At 35.1% G+C, this 23961-nt stretch overlaps 1 protein-coding gene and 2 long non-coding RNA genes across 3 annotated transcripts; 1 reads left to right on the forward strand and 2 right to left on the reverse strand.

Moving 5' to 3' along the window:
* The first annotated feature begins 29 nt into the window (after positions 1 to 29).
* Positions 30 to 15165, forward strand: LOC124458040. The gene is made up of 2 exons (XR_006952961.1): positions 30 to 96; positions 14788 to 15165. It is a non-coding gene; the product is annotated as an uncharacterized LOC124458040 (long non-coding RNA).
* LOC124458039 lies at positions 2846 to 3254 on the reverse strand. Its single transcript, XR_006952960.1, has 2 exons — positions 3155 to 3254; positions 2846 to 3028 (listed from the first exon to the last, which is right to left on the reverse strand). It is a non-coding gene; the product is annotated as an uncharacterized LOC124458039 (long non-coding RNA).
* Positions 6510 to 22287, reverse strand: LOC124458038 (methylthioribulose-1-phosphate dehydratase-like). Its single transcript, XM_047008151.1, has 9 exons — positions 22094 to 22287; positions 18475 to 18581; positions 16440 to 16488; positions 14252 to 14310; positions 13072 to 13130; positions 11855 to 11990; positions 11375 to 11435; positions 9697 to 9803; positions 6510 to 7754 (listed from the first exon to the last, which is right to left on the reverse strand). The coding sequence occupies exons 1-9, from the start codon at positions 22256 to 22258 to the stop codon at positions 7670 to 7672; spliced, it is 828 nt and encodes a 275-aa protein (XP_046864107.1). The 5' UTR covers positions 22259 to 22287; the 3' UTR covers positions 6510 to 7669.
* Between the last annotated feature and the right edge of the window lie 1674 nt (positions 22288 to 23961).

The following is a 23961-nucleotide window of genomic DNA, read 5'->3' on the forward strand; positions in this document are numbered from 1 at the left end:
TGGGAACAAGTGACAAAACATTATCAACTGATTTGAGAATGGAGACCGATATGCGCGGCACAACCTCTGAGAAAAAAACAACATGGGTTCCTACAGGTGACAATAAAGACTATTCTGTGTGTTTCATATTCTGTGATAAAATGAAGCAGATATTAAGTATCTACATTCGGTGCAAAGTTGTTGCAGGAGCAATCTTAAGAAAATGTTATTAGAAAATACTAACTACAAAACAATACGGCCGAAACTACTCGAATATATTGTACACTCGTAAGACATCAAGTTTGGGCGGAAATTAGCATAAGATCAATTGTTCGGTTGTGCGAATGATTTTCGTACTCTTCACAAATATTCGCTCGCTAAAATGTAAAGACGGTTGTCAAAAGTCAAAACTAATTAGCTCAAGCCATAATACAAACGCTATCTTTGCAGGTGACACAATATTAGAAAAGACACTAGTCCCGAGCTATTGAATATTTTTGTGAATTACGCATGTGATTAGCAAGTGGCAGCCAGCAAATTGCATTTTGTGACTAATAGGAGCGCTGAGGTGGCTAGCCGCAGCCAGTAATCTAATTAAATATTCAACACAATAAGTTTTGCAGCAAAGTGGGATTACAGGTTGTTGCCATTACTGTGCATGTGATTACAAACAAGAATTGTATCTTGTTCAGGTAAACGATAGGAGGCACTTAAGCTGGTCCTCACTTACAACATAAACATAAACCTAAGCACAAGATTATCAAAGCTCTCCGTTATCTTATGGTTTCGTTCGTAGCGTGCACTGCTTCATGCAGTTTTATTGCAAGTGATGATCCCCATGCTTATGTTCATGTCGCAAGTGGGTACAAGGATTTATAACTTATATTGATACAGACCTGCCAACCTCAAGGAATACAAAACCTTGAGATTAATGCAGAAAAACCGGGAGATATGGCAAAAAGACTGGAGATTTCTATTCTTGTATACGACATATTTTTAGATTGATTTATTAGGCAAATGGCAATGATTATCTCAAGTGTTATGCACAAAAATTTTAACTGGCAGCCATTTTGTGTTACAAAATTATACGAAAAAACGAAAATCAATGTCATGCCCAGTTCGCGGCGCACCGCGGCTATAATACGTTATGTTTTGAATGCTATTCATCAAGTATTTCTTTCCATGCGATGAATAAAAATGCCAACAAACTTCTAAAAGCCTAAGCTTTAAAAACCGGGAGATTTAGTATCATTGTCGGGAGGTCGGGAAAATGCAGCAAAGCGGAGTCTCCCGGCGAAACCGGGAGAATTGGCAGGTCTGTTGATATATGTTCTTTCTCCTCACTCTGAACACGTTGCTGAATTAAATGAAAAGCACAAAGCGCAAGAATTTATCTATAATGTTGGGAACGTTATAGAAGCTAAGTTGATGGCCAACACACTCACAAGTTTTGATATATTTTATTAATCACTGTTTCACATACAGATATATGTGTACTCGACTAAAGTCTCGAAAATACTGCCATCCCTATCGATATAGTTTCTAAATAGCCCTTACTCACGTGATTGTACATTACTAATTATTAACTATATGATTACGTAATTCAATCGTCCCAGTTCCCTACAATAAAATACAAACATTATATCTACGTGAACTTACATTTACGTCAAAAACAGAAACACAATTGCAATCACTTGCAATGTACAAATATCTTACTTTCAAAGACTAAACATTGTTTGCAATCAACAGAGAATCGTTGGAAACTAAGTCTCACAATCTTTTTAGACGAAATAAGCACAAAAGGAGTTTTTGGTCAATTAAATATAACAAACGAAATCTCATTAATCTTTTACCCATCACGAAATTAAAACTCTCTTAGGGGCTGCTCACATGAGCCCGGGTAGCCGGGATTCAGCGAAGCGTTAAATATTTTTGGCAAATGGAAAAGATTAAATACTTCACAACTAAAACTTTTTTGAGAAATTTTTCTATGCTCTGACTTTGCAAATTTACAAAACATTTAAAAATAAAAGGAAATAATTTATTCTAATTTGAAAATTACAACTAAAATGACTTATGACAGTTACGAAAAGGGATGTAAGTTTTGCGCTTAATATTTTTACTCCTTTCAATGACTCAAATACATTTCACGCCTCGCTAAATCCCAGTTACCTGGGCTCATGTGAACAGCCCCTTAAAGGACATATGCAACATAAAATTCGGATTGTTATTTTTGTACTTTACATCAAGGTATAGCTCCAACTAATAGTTCACCAAAGTTTGAGACTCAAAGGATAAATATTTTTGAAGATATGGAGGTTTAAAGTTGATGCTTTACTGATAACGTATTGAAAATGCCCGACGAGCTAACGACGGCTACCGATTGGAAAAAGGTCGTTGTGACGTAATAGTTGACATTAGCTAAACGCGGTCAATTGCGCGCTTCGTTCAAAATATATTGGTAACTTCTTAACAACATGACAATTTAGCATTGAAAATTTGGTTTATTGTGCCGCATTTAATTGTAAAAACGGGTCTTCTAAGAACTAACAAACGCAGCAAAAGGTTTCTTTTTTTTCGTTTCCTGAAGACAAGCGCATGCGAGATATTTTGATTGAAAAAATCCGACGCAAAAATTGGAAGCCAACAATGAGCTCAAAATTGTGCTCGCAACATTTCGAGAGTTCGTGTTTCGTGCAAAATTTTGAAGCGATGCAATCAGTAGGATGGACAGCAGGACGGCTTCGCCTTAAGGATGCTGTACCCACGATTTTTGAATACTCTGTGGAACCCACAAGTGTAGCATCTAAAAGGAAGCAGCCAACAAATGTTAGAACTGCATTTGAGAAGAGACGAAGGCAAGAGGTGATTATTATAGTTATAGTTAGCAATATTTGTTTACTTTTATCAAAAACTAAGCTATATAGCATTACCAAATTGAAGACAGCTTTATAATTTTAGATTATTGACGACGTTCTTGAAGACGACGACCACGATGTGTCGACATCGGCTCGAAATGTTTGTGCGTTTTACCTCAAAGGAAGTTTGTCTAAGATAAAAGATGTCAAATATATGTAGACAGCGAAACACAAACATATACAGTGGTAACTAATTCAGACTAATGTCGTTTGATCTTTCTATGTTATTTGAACTCATAGAAAATTCCTTAACGTACCTTAGAAGCGCAATGTGAAATGCCAAGCAGCCATAACAATCCGCCCGCAAAAACACGTAAGGTCAAGAACCACTCAAACAAAAGTGGCAAATATGATAAGTAGAGGTAAAGACTTTCCATTTCGGCCGTTTTGATTTTTGTGAAAAATCCAGCAATACGATAATTTTCCTAAGCTACGGAGGTTGAGTTAATTCAAACCACAAATCACAGCACACAGACGACGTCATGTGAAATTGAACATTTTGAGTATAGCGCTGTATGGTCTGATACAGAAAGCACGTCGACGATGGCGAAGCTACAATGGATCAGACTCAATGTTCAAATGAGTTAAGCGAAAATGAAGAATCCGACAATGACATGCGACGCGGTACCAACTATTCAGTCACCCGACTATTCTTTACATTGCTTTTCTCTGTATATGTTTTCAGAACGTTACGTTTATCTCTTTGATTCTGATGGTAATTTTTATGTTATAGGAAGATGCTCAAAATGAGAGAAAATACATAGTGTTTGATAGTTGCCTGAGACAGTTTAAGGTGAGTCAATGCCCATGTTGTGGTGAAAGCTGTTCCATGCAAAACGACTGGTAGTATGGTTAACGTACTAGCAAATGTCAGGTTATGTTCTAGACTGGAATAGCCAACCTTGCATTGGGCATGCCTCGGGTTACTGGTCTTTGCTGCCAGCATCTGTTTAGTGGTAGTAGCCCCAGCAAAGTTCTTCAATTCCTTCGTCACTGGGCATACAATTCTGTCAGAGCGTACATATAGCTATATTCAAACAGCGTATTTGATAACCAGTGTTTCAAATGTTTGGCTTATGAACTAAAAAGCATCTTCTAGAATCAATCAGGAGAAAGGAACATAACCTTTGGAGGACATGAAGATGTGATTGCCGATATTGTGCAGTATGGGTCATATAGCTGCATGGATTGGAATCTACAAATATTGAATACACAACTTGTTCAGGTAACAATTCTTCAACAACTGTACATAAACATGATTAGAATACTCACATAATTATGTTAAACAGTCCAATGAAGTCAACTCTACAATGGAACATAACGCAAAAGATGTCTGGCGAAGTTTAATGAAAGTGGGATGAAGGTGAAGTCAATGACCACAGACAGACATGCTCAAATCAAATCCTACATGTCAAAACAAAGACCAAAAAATCGAACACTACTTTGATGTATGGCATGTAGCAAAAGGCATAGATTGTCATACAAACCAACCTTACACATTTTATCAATAATCAAACCCAACAGGAATCTAAGAAAATTTTGGCAGCATCAAAAAAAGTGGTTTGTAAATTATTGTCAGATTGGGTCCAATCAATTTCCAACCATGTATACTGGTGTGCTGCTTCCAGCAATGGTGATGAAGAACTTAGAAGGCAAAGTGGTTGTCAGTTCTCAACCATATATGTGACATCCATGAGGGACATATGATGTATTCCCAAAATGTGAACATGATATTTTAGAGCCTGAATGTGGATAAAAAAGGTATTGCGCGAATAAATTTCAAAGTAACATCAACATTCTTTTTGTTAACTAACTTCTGATCTTAGGTCAAAAGTTTATGTTGAGCTGTCTTCGATTGTTGAGTCCAAGTGTCTCATGAGAGATATTGGAAAACTCAGTTATCAGAAGCAGACTTCATTCATCGAGGTTTCCACCGAGTGGTGATTCTTGCACCAAAACATACCAATTTTTCACAGATCAATGGAAGCAAGGTAATATAATTATGACTTGTGTATGATTACCAAAAATGTCATCATTGCAAAAGCAATAAGTTGCAATAGTTGTGCATAAACCTTAACATTCATTTGTAGATTGTTTATTGCCGCTCTTCATTTCAAATGGAAACAGCTCAGAAATGAAGAATGGTGGGCAAAGAAAGAGGCATTGATTTGGAGAATGGCTTATTCAAAAGTCAAAGAAGCATTGGTCATCAAACCAGAAAGGATAGCACTTATGGTTAGCATAGAAAAATAAAACACCTTTTCTAAAGTGCAAATGCAAAGCCAACATAAATGATTTGCTTTTCAGGATATTGGGACTGATGAAAGAAGTTTTTACCTGACGCATTAATCAACACTGTCCAAAGCTCTTTGAATCGCTGGAGGAAAGAAATGCCTGTCCCATTGACTAGCCGATCAAAATCAGCAAAGCTGAAGCCATTAAGCAACATAAATCTGTTTTAATAAATAAAATGCAACTAACCATTCAACATTTCCTACCCTGTAATGTACTGTCTTCGCTTTCCTGATGACGAATTGTCATCATTATGACCACCTTGTGCGTTGCCAAAGGCTCAACATGTAAGGTTTACCTCATTGCAATTGATGACATTTATAATCGGCTTCTTCAGAAGAAATAATTTTGTTAAATAAAACAATAACTAGCAAACTACTTAATAGCAAACTACCGAAAAGTCGTGCAAGTCGTAGAACGATATAAGAACGATGCTTGTTTATAAATAACTAATACGTCACTTTCCCAGTTCCCAGACTTACCAACCATTTTTAGCAATGGTCATCGAATATCTTGTTTTTACCGATTATAACCCTAAATATCTTTTGAAATATTTTGCGGACGACTTTGAAACTTGGTACGTCTTATTTTCACGCTATAGGCATTACAATAAAATAAAGTCGTCTTCTAGCTTGCATGTGTCCTTTAAAGACAATCAAGTTTTGAGACTGATGATCAAGAAAATGTTTTGAAATGAATTTCAGATGTTATCATCTACACTTGCAATGTCTTACAATACATGTTAAGAGTGCCCCCGAACTACACTGGGTATATGTAAAACTAGTCATCTCTAAAATTAGCCGACAAACAGAAAATGCATACGTGGCTATATTTTATAGCTACCTTGCATTGCTAATGTCCGAAATCTTGTATCAAGAATTAGTTCTTTTTATATAGTTGACAAATTTTTGAAATAAAAAAATGTTGTCTGTTCCGACGTTTTATGACTGATGTTTAAAATCTTAGATCCGCCCCTGCTTTGCTTGAGCGTCAGGGCGTGCTATAGCCAAAAAGAAACAACAAATGGATAGCAATAAAGGCACCCGATTGCAGGATTAAAACCAAAATAAACTCGATATAACTGGTTTACAACTCTTCTGCTGAAGTTGCTTTAATAAACCGTTGTGTAATTTATTAACTTTTATTTTCAACTTTTATTTTTAACTTTTATTTTCAACTTTTATTTTTAACTTTTATTTTTAATTATCGTGTAAGGGGCCCATAAGGCCAGCAGGCCACAACAAGTTCTTGTTACCTCGTCCCTGGCCAGTACGCCTCTGTTGAGCGTACTTAATTGTATAGCCTAAGTATAGACAAAAATCGTTTTTAAACAAAAATCTTTGTTTGGAGTTCATACAAAATTATGATACAGTTACATTGGGCTTTATTCTTAGTTGTAATTTGATTGGATGAAACATAAAATTGACACAAATGTTCGAGCAAGTGAAGTAACAAATTTATATACATAACTACAAAGTTAAATTTTGAAGCCAAAATATCAGTAGTTGTAGTTTGAAATGGTTGTAATGCCATTAGAAACAGAGCGTGAACGAAGGCAATGATTGACAACTGTGGCAGCCATTTTGGGCATGAAAGCAACAAAATTCAGTTTGCTTTTTCACACCATTGAAAGAGGAAAGCGAAAAAGAAAAAAGCGAAGATTCTGGGTGAGACCAGGAAGGAGCTCCGAATGGTGGACTAATTTTATGAATGTCAAAAATGGCTTTTACCAAATTAGGCAAATTACTAAAGCTGTTTCTCGAGAAAAAAGTGAATAATATGCGTGTACTTCTATCGGTTGAAAAGCAACTTGTAATAACACTCTATTACTTGTCGGACGAGGGTAGATATCGTAAAGTGACAAATGCCTTTGGTGTATCGAGACCATCAATCTTAGGGCCTGTTTATATGGAGCCGAGTTACCCGGCTGAGCGAGTTACTCGGTGCCTCTTACAATGAATGCAATTACTTACAATGAATGCATTTCCGGGTGAATCGTTTATATGACACATCCGAGTAACTCGCCTTGCCGGGAACTCGGTTTGTGTAAGCGAGTTACCCGGCTAGGCGAGATGAATTTTCCATACAAACGGCGAGGCGAGAAAACGGGCTCTGTTGGTACGCATGCGTACTAAGCCTTGTACTTGCAGCATTATTATACAAAAACATACACATATCATAATTTTCAATTTTATATTCACCCATTCCACTGTTGCTGCAAAACTGCGAGGCTTTTTAAAATCTCGCGCCTTTACTCGAAGTTAGCATAGTCAAACTTCATTTAAGACAAATGAACGGAAGTACTAGCCGAGTTACCCGGTGCCATATAAACAGATCACTTTGTCAAACCCGGTTGAGCGAGTAACTCGCTCAGCCGGGTAACTCGGCTCCATGTAAACAGGCCCTCAGTAATCATGCGACGGGTATGCCTTGTTTTGACAAAAAGTCTTGGATCCAAGTAGATATCCAGAAAAATTCTCCTATTTCTGCAAATTGTTAAAAGGATCCAGTCCAACAACCTTCATTTTGACAACCACTTCAAATATATAATCGTAGGCCTCGCACCTATACGTGAAGAAAAACATATGCATTAGTTGACAAAATATAAAAAACAGAGAGAACTGACAATAGCGCAAGATATCCTTCTCAATGAAAGTTATATACTATAGCAGACTCAGCGTGCTGTAACTACAAATCACCTACTTCTAACAAACACATTATCTTAAGACTTCCACTTTTAACAAATTTTACGTACTAAGGAAAGATTGCTATCTGAAGCTTTCTCATAAACAATGAAGTAGAAACAAGACAAAATAAAGTTTGAGTATTTAAAAAAGAAACAAAGCCTTAATATGCCGACAGTGTTTACGTTAAGTTAAGATCATGGTTTATCTACATCGGCAGGGTATATAGACATGTTCGCCATAATGCAATCGACAAGTTAGGATAAAAAATGTCAAGACAAACAAGATAAACTAGGGTCTACCACGAACGTTAAAAGAAGTCAAAATATCACAGCTTTATCAATTATTGAAAGATAGTAAAATAAAAAACGTATAAGCATGCAGTATGTACATGGCTCTGCATACGATGATTGTTTTGCCCGAGCATCAAGAAATTTTATCAGTTTGTAGCGAGCTGTTATTAAGACTACTATGATATAAATGTTGTTGGCAATCTCTATGCTTGCAAGGGTGTTTTTTCAACCATAAGCGATGAAAAATGGTGCTATTCTTGCTTGTTTTGCTGTTTTTACTACCCACATATTTACATGTTTTAAAGCAATTTTAATAATTTGTCGATATCGATGACAAATATAATTTTTATTAAAGTCTCTTAGCACTTGAACTAAACAAGAAAATGGTCTTTCTATGATGAACAACACCCACGACTTACAATTTACTGAATAAGTATATAAAAGCAACCCAAACTTGTTAAATATGAGTGGTTTAAACCATCTAAAATCACGATAAAAACAAACATATATGTTCAGAAAATTGATCATGATAATATTTACTATAGTATTTGCGCATAATGTATACAAAAAATCTAAAAAAATAACAGTCAGCCACTGTAACTTAACATCCAGAATCGGTTTGCCCCTCAAAAAACGCGTACTATTTTTTGTACTGTAGAATATATTATGATGCTGCCTCTAGTATTATTTATTATTATATGGCAAGCGTCATTTCCGGTAAAATGGCGAGCTTTGATTGGCTGAGAAACATTTTTGCCGGTCGATTATTTTCCCGAAATCGACCACGGTCGAAAAACGAGTAATTTTACAGGCAAATGTAAACAAACTTCGTAATGCAAACAGCAAAACGCAAAATAAACGAAACAAAAAAACCATTTACAAATGTCATTCGAAGGAAAAACACTTGGAAAACAGTTTAACTATCCAGACGATACAATTTGAAACGATTTATTTTTTATGGACGAAAACTAGAAAAGTTAAAGCCAACCCGTACAAAACAGCAAGGAGGAGAAAGATATCAAGTTTGGTTTCAGGTCAAATAATGCTATATACTAATCCTTTTAATAACCTCACTTTCTCGGTCTTTACGGTGAAATATCAGACCTCTGTCTTTTTGTACAAACTTCGCCCAACGGGCTCGGTCTGTACAAAAAGACCTCGGTCCGTTATTTCTCCGTAAAGACCTCGCGCTCGGTTACTAAGGGCTTATAATCTCTATGATTATAAAAATATCCCCGTACTAAATTTTTAAAACCGAGTATAACTTCAGCATATGACAACCAGGCGAAACTAATTTCACTATGTTCTTGGCACATGCAATGAAAAATTTTGTAAAGCAGAATGTTAAAAATACGGGATGAATATAATTTTGCCCGTGAATTTGTCTCTAAGGTGATAAGACATGTAAATATACGCCAAAATCTGCTGCAGTAATTTATTTTGAGATACTCTAAATCCGTCACTGAATGGAAATTCAGAGAGGTATAAAAAACAAGTATAGTTGGAAGAGATTGCATAAGTTTCTCGTACATTATTTTTGCTTTTCTCCAGTTCTTTGCCCAAAGATATATTCCGTGATTTCTGACCAGCACTGCCGATGTTTCAGGGTACAATTCCATGGCTCTAACTATCGAGTCCTAAATAAAATGGTCAGAAAAAAGGTTGTAATTAACAGGGGCGTGGCCAGCCCGCAAATTTGGTCCTGCTATGTGAATTTTTCTGTGTTCACTAATCACAAAAACAACAGATTTCTAAAGAAATGAACAATGTTAATGATCTAAAAACTACCTAGCAGGACTAATACTTGCGGGCTCACTATGCCGCTGGTAATTATACTAAGGAAACTTGAACAAATATCGCACACAATTAAGCAGTACAACTATGAAACAATGTTTTCAATTACATAGCAAAGAGAACTCGTTAACACTCTACAATTACTTAAAATATCTAGAAAAATAAGATAAGCTTCCTGACAAGACTTATTTTGTAGGAGTTGGATGGGTTTTTTTTATATCTTATTGGAAAATATTGATTTAGCCTTCATATACATGAAACTTGATTTACTTTCAACGAGATATCGATACGTTGCGTTTAAGCCATTGGTCTATTTAACACAACTCATCTAGTATACTAAAAACAAAAACAACACTTACTTATTTTCCGCTAGGCTTTTACTAACCCGAATACTTAATAATTTGCATAACTACCCGACTACACAAAAAATTCTTCGAATACAACATTTGCTTGACATTGATAATTTTAACGAATCACGCATTTAAAAAAATACAATGGATGGGCAAAAGTCCCATCCGCCTTCTTAGAAAGTTATCGTTAATACGTTTGTACCTTCTCAAATTTAGAGAAATGCGTAGGAATAAAAAAATGCTGTTAGAGAAACAAACGAAAAATTTTTTTCACCTACAATCTTTAATCATAAGCAACTAAAAAAAAGATCATTATATATACTTTTTCATGTTTTTCCCACCTTTTTTGCCATTTAGTTTTTAATGCTCATAATTTTTTCGTAAGGTTGAAATCTAAATAATTGAACTGGCCATTGTAACAAATTAAACTTTCAATCCGTGAGATGTTTTAAAACAACATTAGATGTGTGTTTGCAGACCTTGCCTTATTAGAACTTATAACACATAAAATCAAATTAAACAAATTTTAAAGTCAAAAGATCGTGCGCAAACAGCAATGGCGTTAAACGAGCGATAATTAATGGGGATTATATTCTTACACTCTATTATGTCCAGATAATTGCTTTCGAAAGTGACGTTGTTTTCACAAGAAATTAGCCAGGAATGGAAACATGAATATGATCCCTCCAGATAAACGTACGATTGCATGACGCTAATGGCAAACAACGCTAAATTTTAACAGTTTTATCGCCTTCATGTAGTGTAAATCAAGTAATTTTTTAAGGGGAGCTTCATTTTTTCCACCATTGTATATTATGAATTTCTTAACTCTTTGCTGCATGATGCTAATTTATTAAGCAGATAGTAAAAGAATGAGAGTACAGTTCTGAGTTTCAATAATAAAAAGTATATATGCAGAGATTAACACGTTCGACAGATAGACGGATGAAAAAAAAATTGTACATGTTAAAATAACCAGCAAAAAAGTATGCTATGTACGCATTGAAACGACAAATAAGAAGTTGTTTAACACAAAACAAAAAAAGACAAGCTATAAGCCATGCCTTTATTTCGATTTCTTCATTTTCATTCTCAACGATTGGTATGACAAGCTCTTCATCGTAACTATATACGAGAAGAACAAATTAAGTAAAAATAAAAACAAAATAAGCTACTTTTAAGGTTCTATTTTGGGGTCATACTACTTTAAGTTGTTTTTCACCATCATTACTAATCAGCTATTGTTTGATAAAGATTCCCGGATTGTTAGAATGTCAAAAGTTAAGTTACGAAACACAAATATACGAGTATTGAAATATTTTTTCAGAAAAATTCTTAAAAGATTTGTTTTTGTTGTTCATTATATACGTAAATTATCGGCACCCACAGTGCAAATAAGGTAGACGCAACTTTTCTATTCATCACAAGAAAAATATATAGAGCAATTTGTACACAAAGATCTTTAGCACAGTAAAAAAGTGGCTCAAAAGCATGAATAGCTGACAATCAAATCAACATGAATCTGCCAAATTGTAGAATCATACCGGTAATTTCTTCCAGTTCTACAGTTTACAATCGCCTTGATCATTTGTTGGTGAGAAATTCTAAATTCATTTCCATGACACAACGCAGTAACCATAACTGCATTTAATGTATGAATGTGAAAAACAGCGCCAGCAGCTGAAAGAATAACATCTCTCATTTGGTCAAACTGTCAATTAAAGCAATAAAAAGTGTTTTGCTTCAAAAATTTTTTTAACGGACAATACAAATGAAAAATATAATTCAGGCAATATTGTTGGAGGTATTCATGCTGTGTCATTCTCTTGAATAATGACAAATAAAATCCTTCGATACGTTCCATCACACCTCAAAATATTTTATTTCTCATCCTTATTCAAAAGTGGCTAGCGGTGGAGGCCAATATTATACAGTCTTGAGACATTATATAAGGCATGAATAAAGATTTAATGTAAATTCAGAAAAAGTTTTTTAATGTGCAAAACGTTTGCCAACAAGTAAACTTGTTCATCAAATAGTCAAACAATGACGACTTTTTTGATAAATAATTGTTTTGGGATGAGAGTTATTTTCACAAAACTAAAAAACCTGGAAACAAGATTTAAAAAAGTGAATATTATATTACTTATATACACTTGCAAATTTTTGTGCTTATGCGAGATGCCTCAAAGTTTCAAGTTAAGTGATTGTCACACAAAATTCCTCAAGAAAAAACAAAAGATTGTCTTTGATCATTATGTTTCACGAATCTACGAAAGAGCTCTTTTTGGCAAATGACGGTGGTTATAAAGATCAAAGGATAATATTGGCTTATTTTAAAAAAATGCGACAATTGAGTTATTTTTTATTGAAATTTCATAAAACTGACAAAAACAACCAATTCGGGGCAACTAAAAATTTAATTGTAACATTAGTTCGTGTTTATGTATTATAACGATGCGCAAAAAGAACCGTAAGTTTTCTTTTCCTTATCTGATAAAAAACATGAATTCGAAATGTTCTTTAGCATTGTTTCTGTTACTTTGAAACTCAATGATGGTGTTTGTGAATACACTTGAGAGAATTAGTCGACTTATGTAAATATACTCAATCTTATTAAAATATTTCCTCAGTTCTTGAAGCGAACACGAGAGAAATATTTTTTCGAAATTTTTGGAACAGGTTATTAGTAATGGAACAGGCTATCTCACAATATCAGTTATACAGTTGCAAACTTTTATTGTCCTCAAGTAATACATACCTCTTTTCCGGTAAGCATTCAAGAACATTGGGGTGCAAGAGCTTTCAGTCAGATTAAATCTAACGTAAAAACGTTATTAGCTATCAAACTTTATTTAAGAAGTAAAAAATGTTTTTCGTGTAGGAACAGGCTTATGAAAAAAGAGGAGATATTTGGAACAACTGAAAGCTGATCCGTGGTAACCTGACACGAATGGTTGAGGCAAACGGCTCAGAAATGTGAATAAGCCTTTACAAACACTAAAAGTATCTTTTACTTTTCTTTAAATGACGGATAAAATCGAAACAGGTGTAACAAATTTTTCAACCAGATTTTTTACAGCTTGTTGACAATTGTCGGACTCGGAGAAGTCCCAAACTAGAATCGCGCCATTGAATTATAAAAGTTAAAAAATATTACAGACATTTAAAGGGGACAAACGATCAAATTATAGGCGTTTACATGGCAATTTATTATGAAAATCATGAAAACATAATTTGTTAAAGTCACTCTATATTAAAAAACTTTTAATGGTTGTGAATTAAAGTTTCAAACATTGCATGAAACTTTTGAATGGAACAATACTAAAACGTACTAAAACACCAAAAATTAACGACAGGCTCGAGACATTGCCTCCTACAGTATGTGTAAAACAGGCGACTTCAACAATCAAGCTTATTCAGGTGACTCAACGGGATTCAAACCCATGACCTCTGCGATGCTGGTGCAGTGCTCTAACCAACTGAGCTATGAAGTCACACAGTGGAGAGTAGGGCAATTTGGGTTCGAATCCCGTTGAGTCACCTGAATTTTTCAGGTTCATGAGACAATTGCTTAAACTGTGCGAAGATCATATCTTCATTTAATCAAGCTTATGTAGTTTAATTCAGCACTCGTCTTAGCTCATGGATAAATGAACGACAGTCCTCGTTTATAAGAACAAGCAATATGCCAGCTTCGCCAAAAAGAATATGTTTGCATAGTTAAATACACCCTGTTTTATTTTAATATGCTGACTACACTAATATTCTAATAACCAAGCATTGTGCAAACATAATGAAATTACTGACAGATAAAACACTCAGACATTCAAACTAAAAACTAAATATGTGATGACATTTAACAAAAATTTGAAAAAAAAATAGGTGGCACAAAACTTTCCAAGTAAACATGACAAGAGAGCTTACTATTATTAACTAACCTTGCTGAAGGTCCACTTATTTTGTCTCCATCAATGTTGCAAAGAAAAAGCAATTCAGGCTGAAAAGAAATTGTACAAATTAAGGATATAATGAAGATAAGTATGAAGGAAAACTTTGAACAGATTGGGGTTAAAAATGACTTTAGTTACTACTAATATCTCTTTTTCTGGCTTAGATTAAGGGCATGAGCCCGGTAACCGGGATTCAGCGAGGCATGAAATGATTTTGAACCATTGAAAGGAGTAAAAACTTTAAGCGCAAAACTTACGGCTGTCTGTGGCATGACGTATGACTTTAAAGAAGCGAAACAAGCGATCGTCAATAATGTACGTCTTATATGAACTTTATATACGCAAAGTTAAGGTGTAACACGAAGATGACGAAAATTTTTATGTATTACGACTATCTTTGGTTTGTTTTTACTTAAAGTCAATTAATGTTCTCTTTACATTTGCCTTTTGGTAAGGGGAAAGTCTTTCCAATTCTGATATCTTTCCGATGTCAAAACTCATGTCATTTCTTACTCTTTCTTCAGATGCTGATTGCTCTTTGTAGGCGAGGGAGACATCCGAATTGGAAGCAGCGAATACATATGACTGTTGATTGAAAATAGATACGTAATTTTTCTAAAAGACGTTTTTCAGAGTGTTTTGCTTTCCTGCAAATGTGTGACTTGCTCTTGCGCTTTAAAATTAAACACGCACTTTACTCGATAATAGTTGCAGGTGAAACAAGTACCCCTCGTGATTCTTTCGCCACAGGTTGATTGGACTGGTGTTGTGTATATAAAGACATGTTTATTTCCTTAAAAAATTACTGAAGTTAACACTTCGTCAAAAGCAACTGCTATATGTTTTAATATAACAAACTTTAATGAAAGCAAATATGTCAGATCATATATTTCAGAAATTAAGTACAGACTGTTAGGTTTTATCGACTGCAAACCCACCGGAAACTATAGGAATGAATGACTGACATAATATCGTTACTTGTCTAAATATTCTCCGGATAAATTAACTGTTTAAATAACGGAGAAAATCGACATTTGCAGTAATAAAGATGTGTTGTTGTTTCTATATTCTTTGAAGAAGTTTATACTTGTGCATGATCATTGACATTATTTGTCAAAAGAATAAATTCGGCAAAAGAATAATAGCTAAGTTGTCTTTCGAACTAATGATCTGAGTCGATCCAAGTTGATATTAAATTTAAAGTTTCACATTTTAACTGCGTTTAATTACTTTCTTCATATTCCTTGTCGTCCATGCAGTCGTAAAACGCGCAAAAATGTTTGTGCCAAAGCAGCCAAACGGTTAGAAATAATAATGTATCATGGTCAAGAATGAGAAAAGCATTTTCGCCTAACTGAAACAGTGAGAAAAATTAGCAACATTTACGCACCTTTCGACATCTTATCTATTCCCAAAATCACCTCCATTTACGAATGAATTAGGAATAAGACTGAACGAGACTCCATTGACTCATATTTCGCAGTCGCATGCAATCCATTGAACTAAAATACATTTGCAACGATTTCTTATAGTTATGTCCCAAGATTCGCTGAAGCCAACATACATCTAAAACTAGTCAAACTCTCCATTGAAATATTACGTATTTTTTTGGCGACTGGTGTTTGGTTGTTTAGGCTTCTTGGCAGTAGAAAAACGTAAATAAATAATTTAGTGTCGTTTTTTGTTTCTTGTTCTATGTTAGGCTACTGCAAAAAAGTAGAAGTACATGTATGTCTGATCTGAACTGGATGTAGCATAAACAATGTAATTTTCCAAAATAACTTCTTTGCGTGCTTCTTTGGTATGATTCACTCCCATGTTTATCCACTGATGAAAATATTTGAAAACAAACAGATCAAGATATCAAAAAAATGCAGCTTTGCAAGCAATCGCACACATCAACATTTTTAGTTTAGCATTGTGGTTAACCGCGCAAGCTCAACAGTTCTCCGCAAAAACAAAAAAAAAGCAATGTCAAAAAGAACAAAAGAACCAAAAAACCATAAAAGATAAAAAAATATACAAAATCAAACACAACGAATCAAAAACTCGAAAAGGCAGTGGAATTAAAATAAACAACGAACAATTCACACTCCCACGAAGGACGGTTTAAACTAAATGTAGAGTTTTCGAAACGAAAAAAAACATTAGGCCGCTACTATTATAATGGATTTACCGTGACTTGTTCTTTTAGAATGCCCGAAGGAGATACAAATATTTCGTTACTAAAAAGACAATAAAACATGTTTTAACATACACATATCATCTAAAGGCAGCAACTTTAGGGCAAAAAGTATATTATACAAAGTTAACGACCCAACAAAGAATACAACGTTTAAGTTCAAAAGATAATAATTTTAATAGCGCGTTCAGACTGAGTGCCGGGGTACGATACCCAGGTTTGAGCACAAATTTGCAGGCCGTTCACACTACGTAGTACCAAATAGTTTATTTATAATTTCATGTTTTTCTTTGTAAACAAGTTTTGAAACCATGTGATGAATACGCGCCTCTCTTTACATGTTACTCAGGTGTCGTCGTTCACATTGGTGCCCGTGCTGGAGTACCGTACTTGGTTGCTACCTCTTTTCGTGGTGCCCAGACCTCGCACTTAGATTCGGGCACCATTAAAATTTTGTGTTCACATTAGTGCACGTGCGTCAGTACCGTGCTGGGGCACTCAGTCTGAACGCGTTATAATATATCTTTATATACATGCATTGCCTCGGCAAAGACTGTTTCAAAATTGTGTGAATTTGAGTCGGTTTATTAGTGATTGTAAAAACAGCATGCTTAAACAGATGCGAGAAAATACAAGAAGTCTTTGCTAGTGTAAATGCATTTTGCAAACGCATGAAGCGTATGAAACCAAGCATTTTAGGCGTACGAGAGCAAAAAAAATGCGGGTTAGAACACTTTTTTGCCACACGATAAAGGAAGCTACTCTAAATGAAATTCCTTATCGTAAATAACACACTACGTATCAGCTTTAGATAATCTCAGAAGCACGTGATTCAGTTTATTTATTGTTATGGATAACGTGTTCCTTGCAGAAATAAAAAAATGGGAAACCGTATTCGGATCAGCAATCCCAACGAGTTATATTTTTGATGAAGTATGAATCGCTTTGGTAATTGAACATCAATTTTATTTTGTACAGCACATAAAACCAATCATAACAATCAACAATACCCAACAATACTTACATTAAATGTTTGTGGATGTAGATTGTCCAGGTTAGTAGAGTCCTGAGAAGGACTGTTGTTGTTGATGAGGAGTAAACGTCATGTTAGCCGTATTTATTAATTTTACTCTGAAGATGACTACCGCTAAGGTTGTCAAAACGTCAGTCAACAATAACAAAAACAGTCCTTCTCTGGACTTTACTAACCTTAACGATCTACTTATACAAACATGTAACGCTACTCCCGGGCTCAAACCATTTACTTTACTAAATTGAAGTGAGAAATTTGTTATAAACATGCTTTGATGGCCACGTAACTACATTGACGTGCGGAACTTCACTTCAAGTAAATGGTTTAAACCAGGTAGTATCGTTACATGTTTGTAAATGTAGATCGTCCAGGTTGGTATAGTCCTAAGAAGGACTGTTTTTGTTGTTGTTGACTGACGTTTCGAAAACCTTAGCGGTAGTCATCTTTAGAGACTACATTGTGTGTACATTTGCTGTACACACAATACAATGACATAAGAACCAGATAAAAAATACGGCTAACCTGAAGTTTAGATGACTACCGCTAAGGCTGTCGAAACGTCAGTCAACAACAACAAAAACAGTCCTTCTCAGGACTATACCAACCTGGAAGATCTACATTTACAAACATGAACTTCACTTCCTCAACAACATTCTTACATCATTCCACTAGACAAACTGATGTTATATAAAAATCAACATGAAAAGCGAGGGAGTGTACGGTAGGATGTTGCGGTATATCGAAATATAGATACACTGTACAGGGAACTGTTCTAAAGCTTTTTCTGAACCCATCTTACACTTCTCAATGTAGTCAGTAAAAAGTTAACAATTGGACAGTTAAAATTTGCGTTCGACTTTTGTGTACGATGCTTGGTCATTTTTTTGAGATCATGGCCACCTCCATGGTCAATGAGCATGAGCAGGCAGGGCAAAATTTCAAAAACCAATAACAATTTCTTCCCTGACTTTATAATAAAGGTTACAATGTGTTTACCCTGATTTGATACTTATTGCTCCTCCTGACCCACTCATCCATCCTTTGCGATGAAACTCGACACATATTCGTGGAATTATGACACGTGGATCATCGGTAGATTGCAACTGCAGGAAATAAATAATAACGTCAAAGTTTAAATGAAGATATGATCTTCGCACTTTGCTGGACAATTTAAGCAATTGTCTCATGAACTTGAAAAATTCAGGTGACTCAACGCGATTCGTACCCATGACCTCTGCGATGCCGGTGCAGTGCTCTAACCAACTGAGCTATGAAGCATTTAATTTCAAACACCGCACTGCATATAACATTCTTTCATATGAAGTTAAAGTTTCTTAGTTTATTCGAAGATGCCTAGTGATATTTTTATTGGCAGCCGAAGCAGATTTATAGCAATAAATTTGTTTAGAAAGTGCTATTTAAATTTTTAAAAAATGATTTAAAAGCCATGTAAATAAATCACGTAAAAAGCAATATGTTTTCAGATGATAGCATGGCACGAGTAAGTTTTTCAATCCTAACAAAGTGAACTTAGTAGGGAAGAATCCAATTTTAGTGCCAAGTCTCAAAAAGGCATATTTTGCAAGCCACATCGACCATTTTAGCAGCAACGTGATTTACTTTCAATAATCCAATTCTAGGAGATCTTTTAAGGAACATGAGTGAATGGTATTTTTAATAATAATTTTTATACATTTAATGTCCTCTTGGAAAGCTTTCTACTTAATTCACTTTTTAAGTATTCAATTTGTAAATGAATAAACACGTAAAAAAAGACATTGGCTTCATTGACAGCAAAACGAATAACAGTGAGTGTGAAAATTGTTTAAATGATTGTTGTAGTGAGTTAAGTATGTTATGAAGAATGTGATGATAAGTGATGAATAGATGATGTGGTGAATTTATGTCATTAATTGTAACCATTTTCTCAGAGGAGTAAGTTTGAACCAGGCTGCCCATGGTCCTTCAAGGATGGGGTGCCTCCTTCAAAAAATATCCGACTACAGAAACATTTTTTTAATACTAGTTATATTAACACTAGTTTTTAATTGATACAGGGAAAAATACCAAACAGAGCTTCCAATTTCCTACCAGAAACACGGATTCACTAGGCAGTTGTACATATAACTATAAGCTTACTTTATTATCTTTATTTCCATCAATAACATCGTTCAGAGTGCCCCATTCGCAAGCTGATTGCGTGGGTGCCCGTGGATCTGCCTACCCAGAGCTCATAACAGTTACGCCGCTGCATTTTCTTATAACAACTAATTAAGATCACGTTTGTTTGTTAATAATCACTTACATTGACGATAACTTCGAAATAAAGTTGCAACATTGCTTTTAAATCTTGTCTCTAGCTATTTATATCTAAAATCTTGAGTTTAAAATATGATGTTTTTTGGAGAGTGGTTTATCATTCAAAATTGACATACATCTGAAAAAGACCGCACAAGATCGATAATTAGGGAAGTGGGGGCAATATTCATATATATGCATGTTCTACTTTAGTAGTGGAATCAATTGTGGTAATGGATTAACACAGATTAAACCTGTCTTTTATTCGTGTATTAAAAAAATACTTCACATTTTAATTTTTATTCCTGTAAAAGTTTATGTGTACATACATGAAGACTTTTAGAAATCATTCAAATTTATTTGGATCTATTCACCGAACACTAAAGCACAAACAGAAATCTTGAGAAATTCAATCAAATTGGAATCACACACTCTTACTAATACAATCAACATTTTCATGCTTTTGTAAGTTTTAGTAATAATAAACAATTGCTACTGGAGCTATAAATAATTTTAGGTAAAATTTTAAGCCAATTATCCTTTCTACACATCAAACAGATAATAAAGTAAATGATGGTCATGGTTAACGGCAGAAGTGCTAGGTCAAATTTTCATATTCGGGATCCATTTTCTTAAAACTATGTTCGCATTTCAGTTAATGATGGTGTGTAAATCATTGGAAATAAAGTGGCTTTACATCTAATAGATCCACCAAAATACATAAATCCTTTAAATACAACAGAAAATATTTCCATGCAATTCAAAGGTCTGTTTATAGCCACTTCATATTCTAAGGCTAAATGTATATCATATAAGTAAATACGTACATGTAAGGTTGCTTTCTAAAATGCATTGCCATGTACGTAAAGACTAGGAATACATGTTGAGAAGACTAAAAATATTGCTGCCACTTTTTTAAAATCTAGCCATTTGATTGGCCATTACGTCACGAATGATATAGCTAGATCCACTCTTGTGTGAATAAATAAAAAATGTGAAGAAAGCAGATACAAAGTGAAATCTAAATTAAACCAAATTTTTCAAACTTAAATGAATTACTCACACATGTCAACAATACAATGATTTGTAATAGGCAGCACTTGCTGTACTAATGCAAGCATGAAATAATGCCTAGTTAGTAGATGACTAGTTAACTGATGACATATTTCATAATCGATTACAGATCCATGTATAAAATATTAGTAATAAAGTAAAACATACATATAGCCCCCCGGAGCCAAACATCAACCTTCCTTGGTCTCGGACAATTTAAAATTCCAACTTCATCGGTACAACTTTATTCCTTAGGAACTGATAACCAATACTTTTGTCAATGTTCTGTTTATGTTTTGACAAATGAGGTTGTTTTTCAAAGCAAACATGTTTCAATATAATCCAGACATATCTAGTGCAAACTATGCATGTAATAAGTTCTGTAGTAAGATACAATACAAGGAAAATTATGACAAATTATTAATACTAAGTGGTTGATCAGTTATACATATAAATAGTTAGATAATTTTAATGAATCATACTAATAATCCTTGTTGAAAATTTACAGATATCATTATGTGTTCCTATGTTTTATTAATATATTGTACCATATTATACTCAACAAAACACAGCTTGCCCTTACGATGGCATTTTGATGATGCCAAAACATGTTTGCTCTCAAGTAAAATGTTTCTTTCGTTATAGTTCTTGCTACCGAGAAAACACAACAGTGGACAGTTTGATCCTGAATGTAGCTAGAATTAACAAATCTGCAACAGATCGACAACATCAATTAATGTTTATGTAGGGCAAGTAGAAACACAATTTAATGCCTAATTATCAATCTGACATTGACTAATTAAACCATAAGCGGCCCAAAAAATCACTTAGCTAGCTAAATTGTATGAACAAACTATAACTCTCCCCATTATCGTTTGTTTATACAATTTAGCCAGCTTACTAATTTTTTGGGCCGCTAACAGCATTATTAATGACGTGTTGTGATGGAAATATAATTTGCTGATAGTAAACGAAATGACTTGCGAGTTTGAGGAAATTCGGTGGATAAATTGTGTTTCTACAACACAAGCTGGCGCAATGACAAGGAATTGATGGAAACATACTTAGTTGATATCTAGCGGCTAAATTTGTTGATATTTAGCCTGATGGCTTGTGAAAATAGAGAGATTCAGTGGATAACTCGCGAAAATCAGAGTGATTTCGACAACAAAAGCAAGGGTATTAATTGACAAACGAGTAATGGTAGCTTGGGATGGATGACTGGATACGTCTTTGAAATTAAACAGTTTGAGTCTTAACTTACCATAGCATTTGAAATCACACATTCATTAGAATCTGAGAGCGTTCGGGAGCATTTTCGACGCATTATACAATATACTGCCATCCCACTGAGGGCACTCGCACAAACAAAATTCAGCCAAAGCGGCGAATTGTTCACTATATAATCATAGCAATTTCGAAGGAGCATTTTACCCCAGAAAATTTACCAATTACCAAACCAAACACAAAATAAAAATCTTGACAAAACATAAACTGATCTTCAAAGGTACTGGATAGAGAATTTAATTGCAAAATTGTCGGAAGTAAATTTGCTCTGCTGGAAAGTCACATAAATGTAACTTAACATTGCTTGCAAAAAATGTTTCAACATATAACTTGTCGTTTGGCATACGTTCTGCGAAAGGTTCTGCGAGTTCAACCATCTGGAGTTACTCAGGAATTACTGGCAGCGAAATCAAGACTTGCCAAAAGAGGACTGACTATCCCGAGATAAGAACTTGTTGCAAGTCATTTGGCCGCAAATTTGGTCTCGAATGCTAACAATGCGCTGAGACACATTCCACACAAAAAACACTGCTGGTCAGATAGTACTGTAGCTTTATGGTGGATTAAAGGAGAGGGTGATTATAAACAATTCGTGTCGTATCGAGTGGCAACAATCCGAGCTTCAAATGAGATCGTGTGGAATCATGTGCCAACAACGAACAATCTGGCCGACCTCGAAAGGAGGAATGGCAAACTGACCGAGATGTGAATGAAAAGTCCTGCCTGTCTATCAGAGCGTAGTCTTTCGCCACCAGATCTTACTGTCAAACCGTCGATTGACTCCCAAAGTGAAGTAAAGGCGATGAAAGTAGTTTTGAGCACGGCTATCGAGCAGTCAGACTTTGCAATGCGTGAGTGAAGCGATTTATTGATAATGCTCGACAGAACAGAGATAATAGAAAGCACGGGCCACTAACATCTGAAGAAGTGGAAGAGCAACACATGTTATGGATAAAAATGGTACAAGCCGGAGTCGCAGAAAACTCGAAGTCTCAAACGGATCTGATTGAGTTAAATGTACTACACGATGATGACAAGATTTTAAGATGTCACGGTCGGATACATGGAGAGTTCCCTATTTACTTGCCTGATAACGCTCTGTTCACCGTGAAGTTAGTGGAAGATGCACACTTGGAAACACTCCATGGGGGAGTTATACTTACGATGGCCATGGTCCGAGAAAGATATTGGGTTCCTCGGCTTCGTCTACTAGTCAAAAAGCAAAGGAAGAGATGCTACAGATGCAAAGGATTCACGACCAAACCGTATCAAGCTCCAATACCTGCTCCTTTACCAAAGACTCGAACAGAAGGAACCACGCAGTATAAAGTCATTGGTGTTGATTTCGCCGGTGCGATTAAGTATAAAGTCAAGAAAAATCAAGAAGGAAAAGCTTATCTAGTGCTCTTTTCCTGTAGTCGTCTGTGAGTGGCACTCGGTCTGTGAGTGGCACTTGCCTAAAAGCAAATCAAACTTTGTTAGGTACTTTGCATTTCCAAAGCGATCGTACAATCTTCCATTCTTGGTATAGGGAATGAATCTGATGTTTCAACGTTATTAACTTAACGATAATCCATACACATGGATATGTCCCATCTGGTTTGGCACCAGAATACAAGGAGAACTCCAATTGCTTTTACTGGGTTCAATAAAGTCGTTCGACAGAAGATAGTATATTTCATTTTTTAGATATCGCTGTTTCTGTGGATCCATCGGATAGGGATGTTGCTTGATCAGTCTAACGTTTTCTTAATGTTCCACATCATAAAAGATCATTGTTGTTCTGGAGGGAACACCTGGAAACAGATTTCTGTGATCATAGATAATTTGTGTCAGATCGCCTTG

Source organism: Xenia sp. Carnegie-2017, unplaced genomic scaffold, assembly GCF_021976095.1.
Source record: "Xenia sp. Carnegie-2017 unplaced genomic scaffold, XeniaSp_v1 HiC_scaffold_6, whole genome shotgun sequence".
Classification (NCBI taxonomy): domain Eukaryota; kingdom Metazoa; phylum Cnidaria; class Anthozoa; order Malacalcyonacea; family Xeniidae; genus Xenia; species Xenia sp. Carnegie-2017.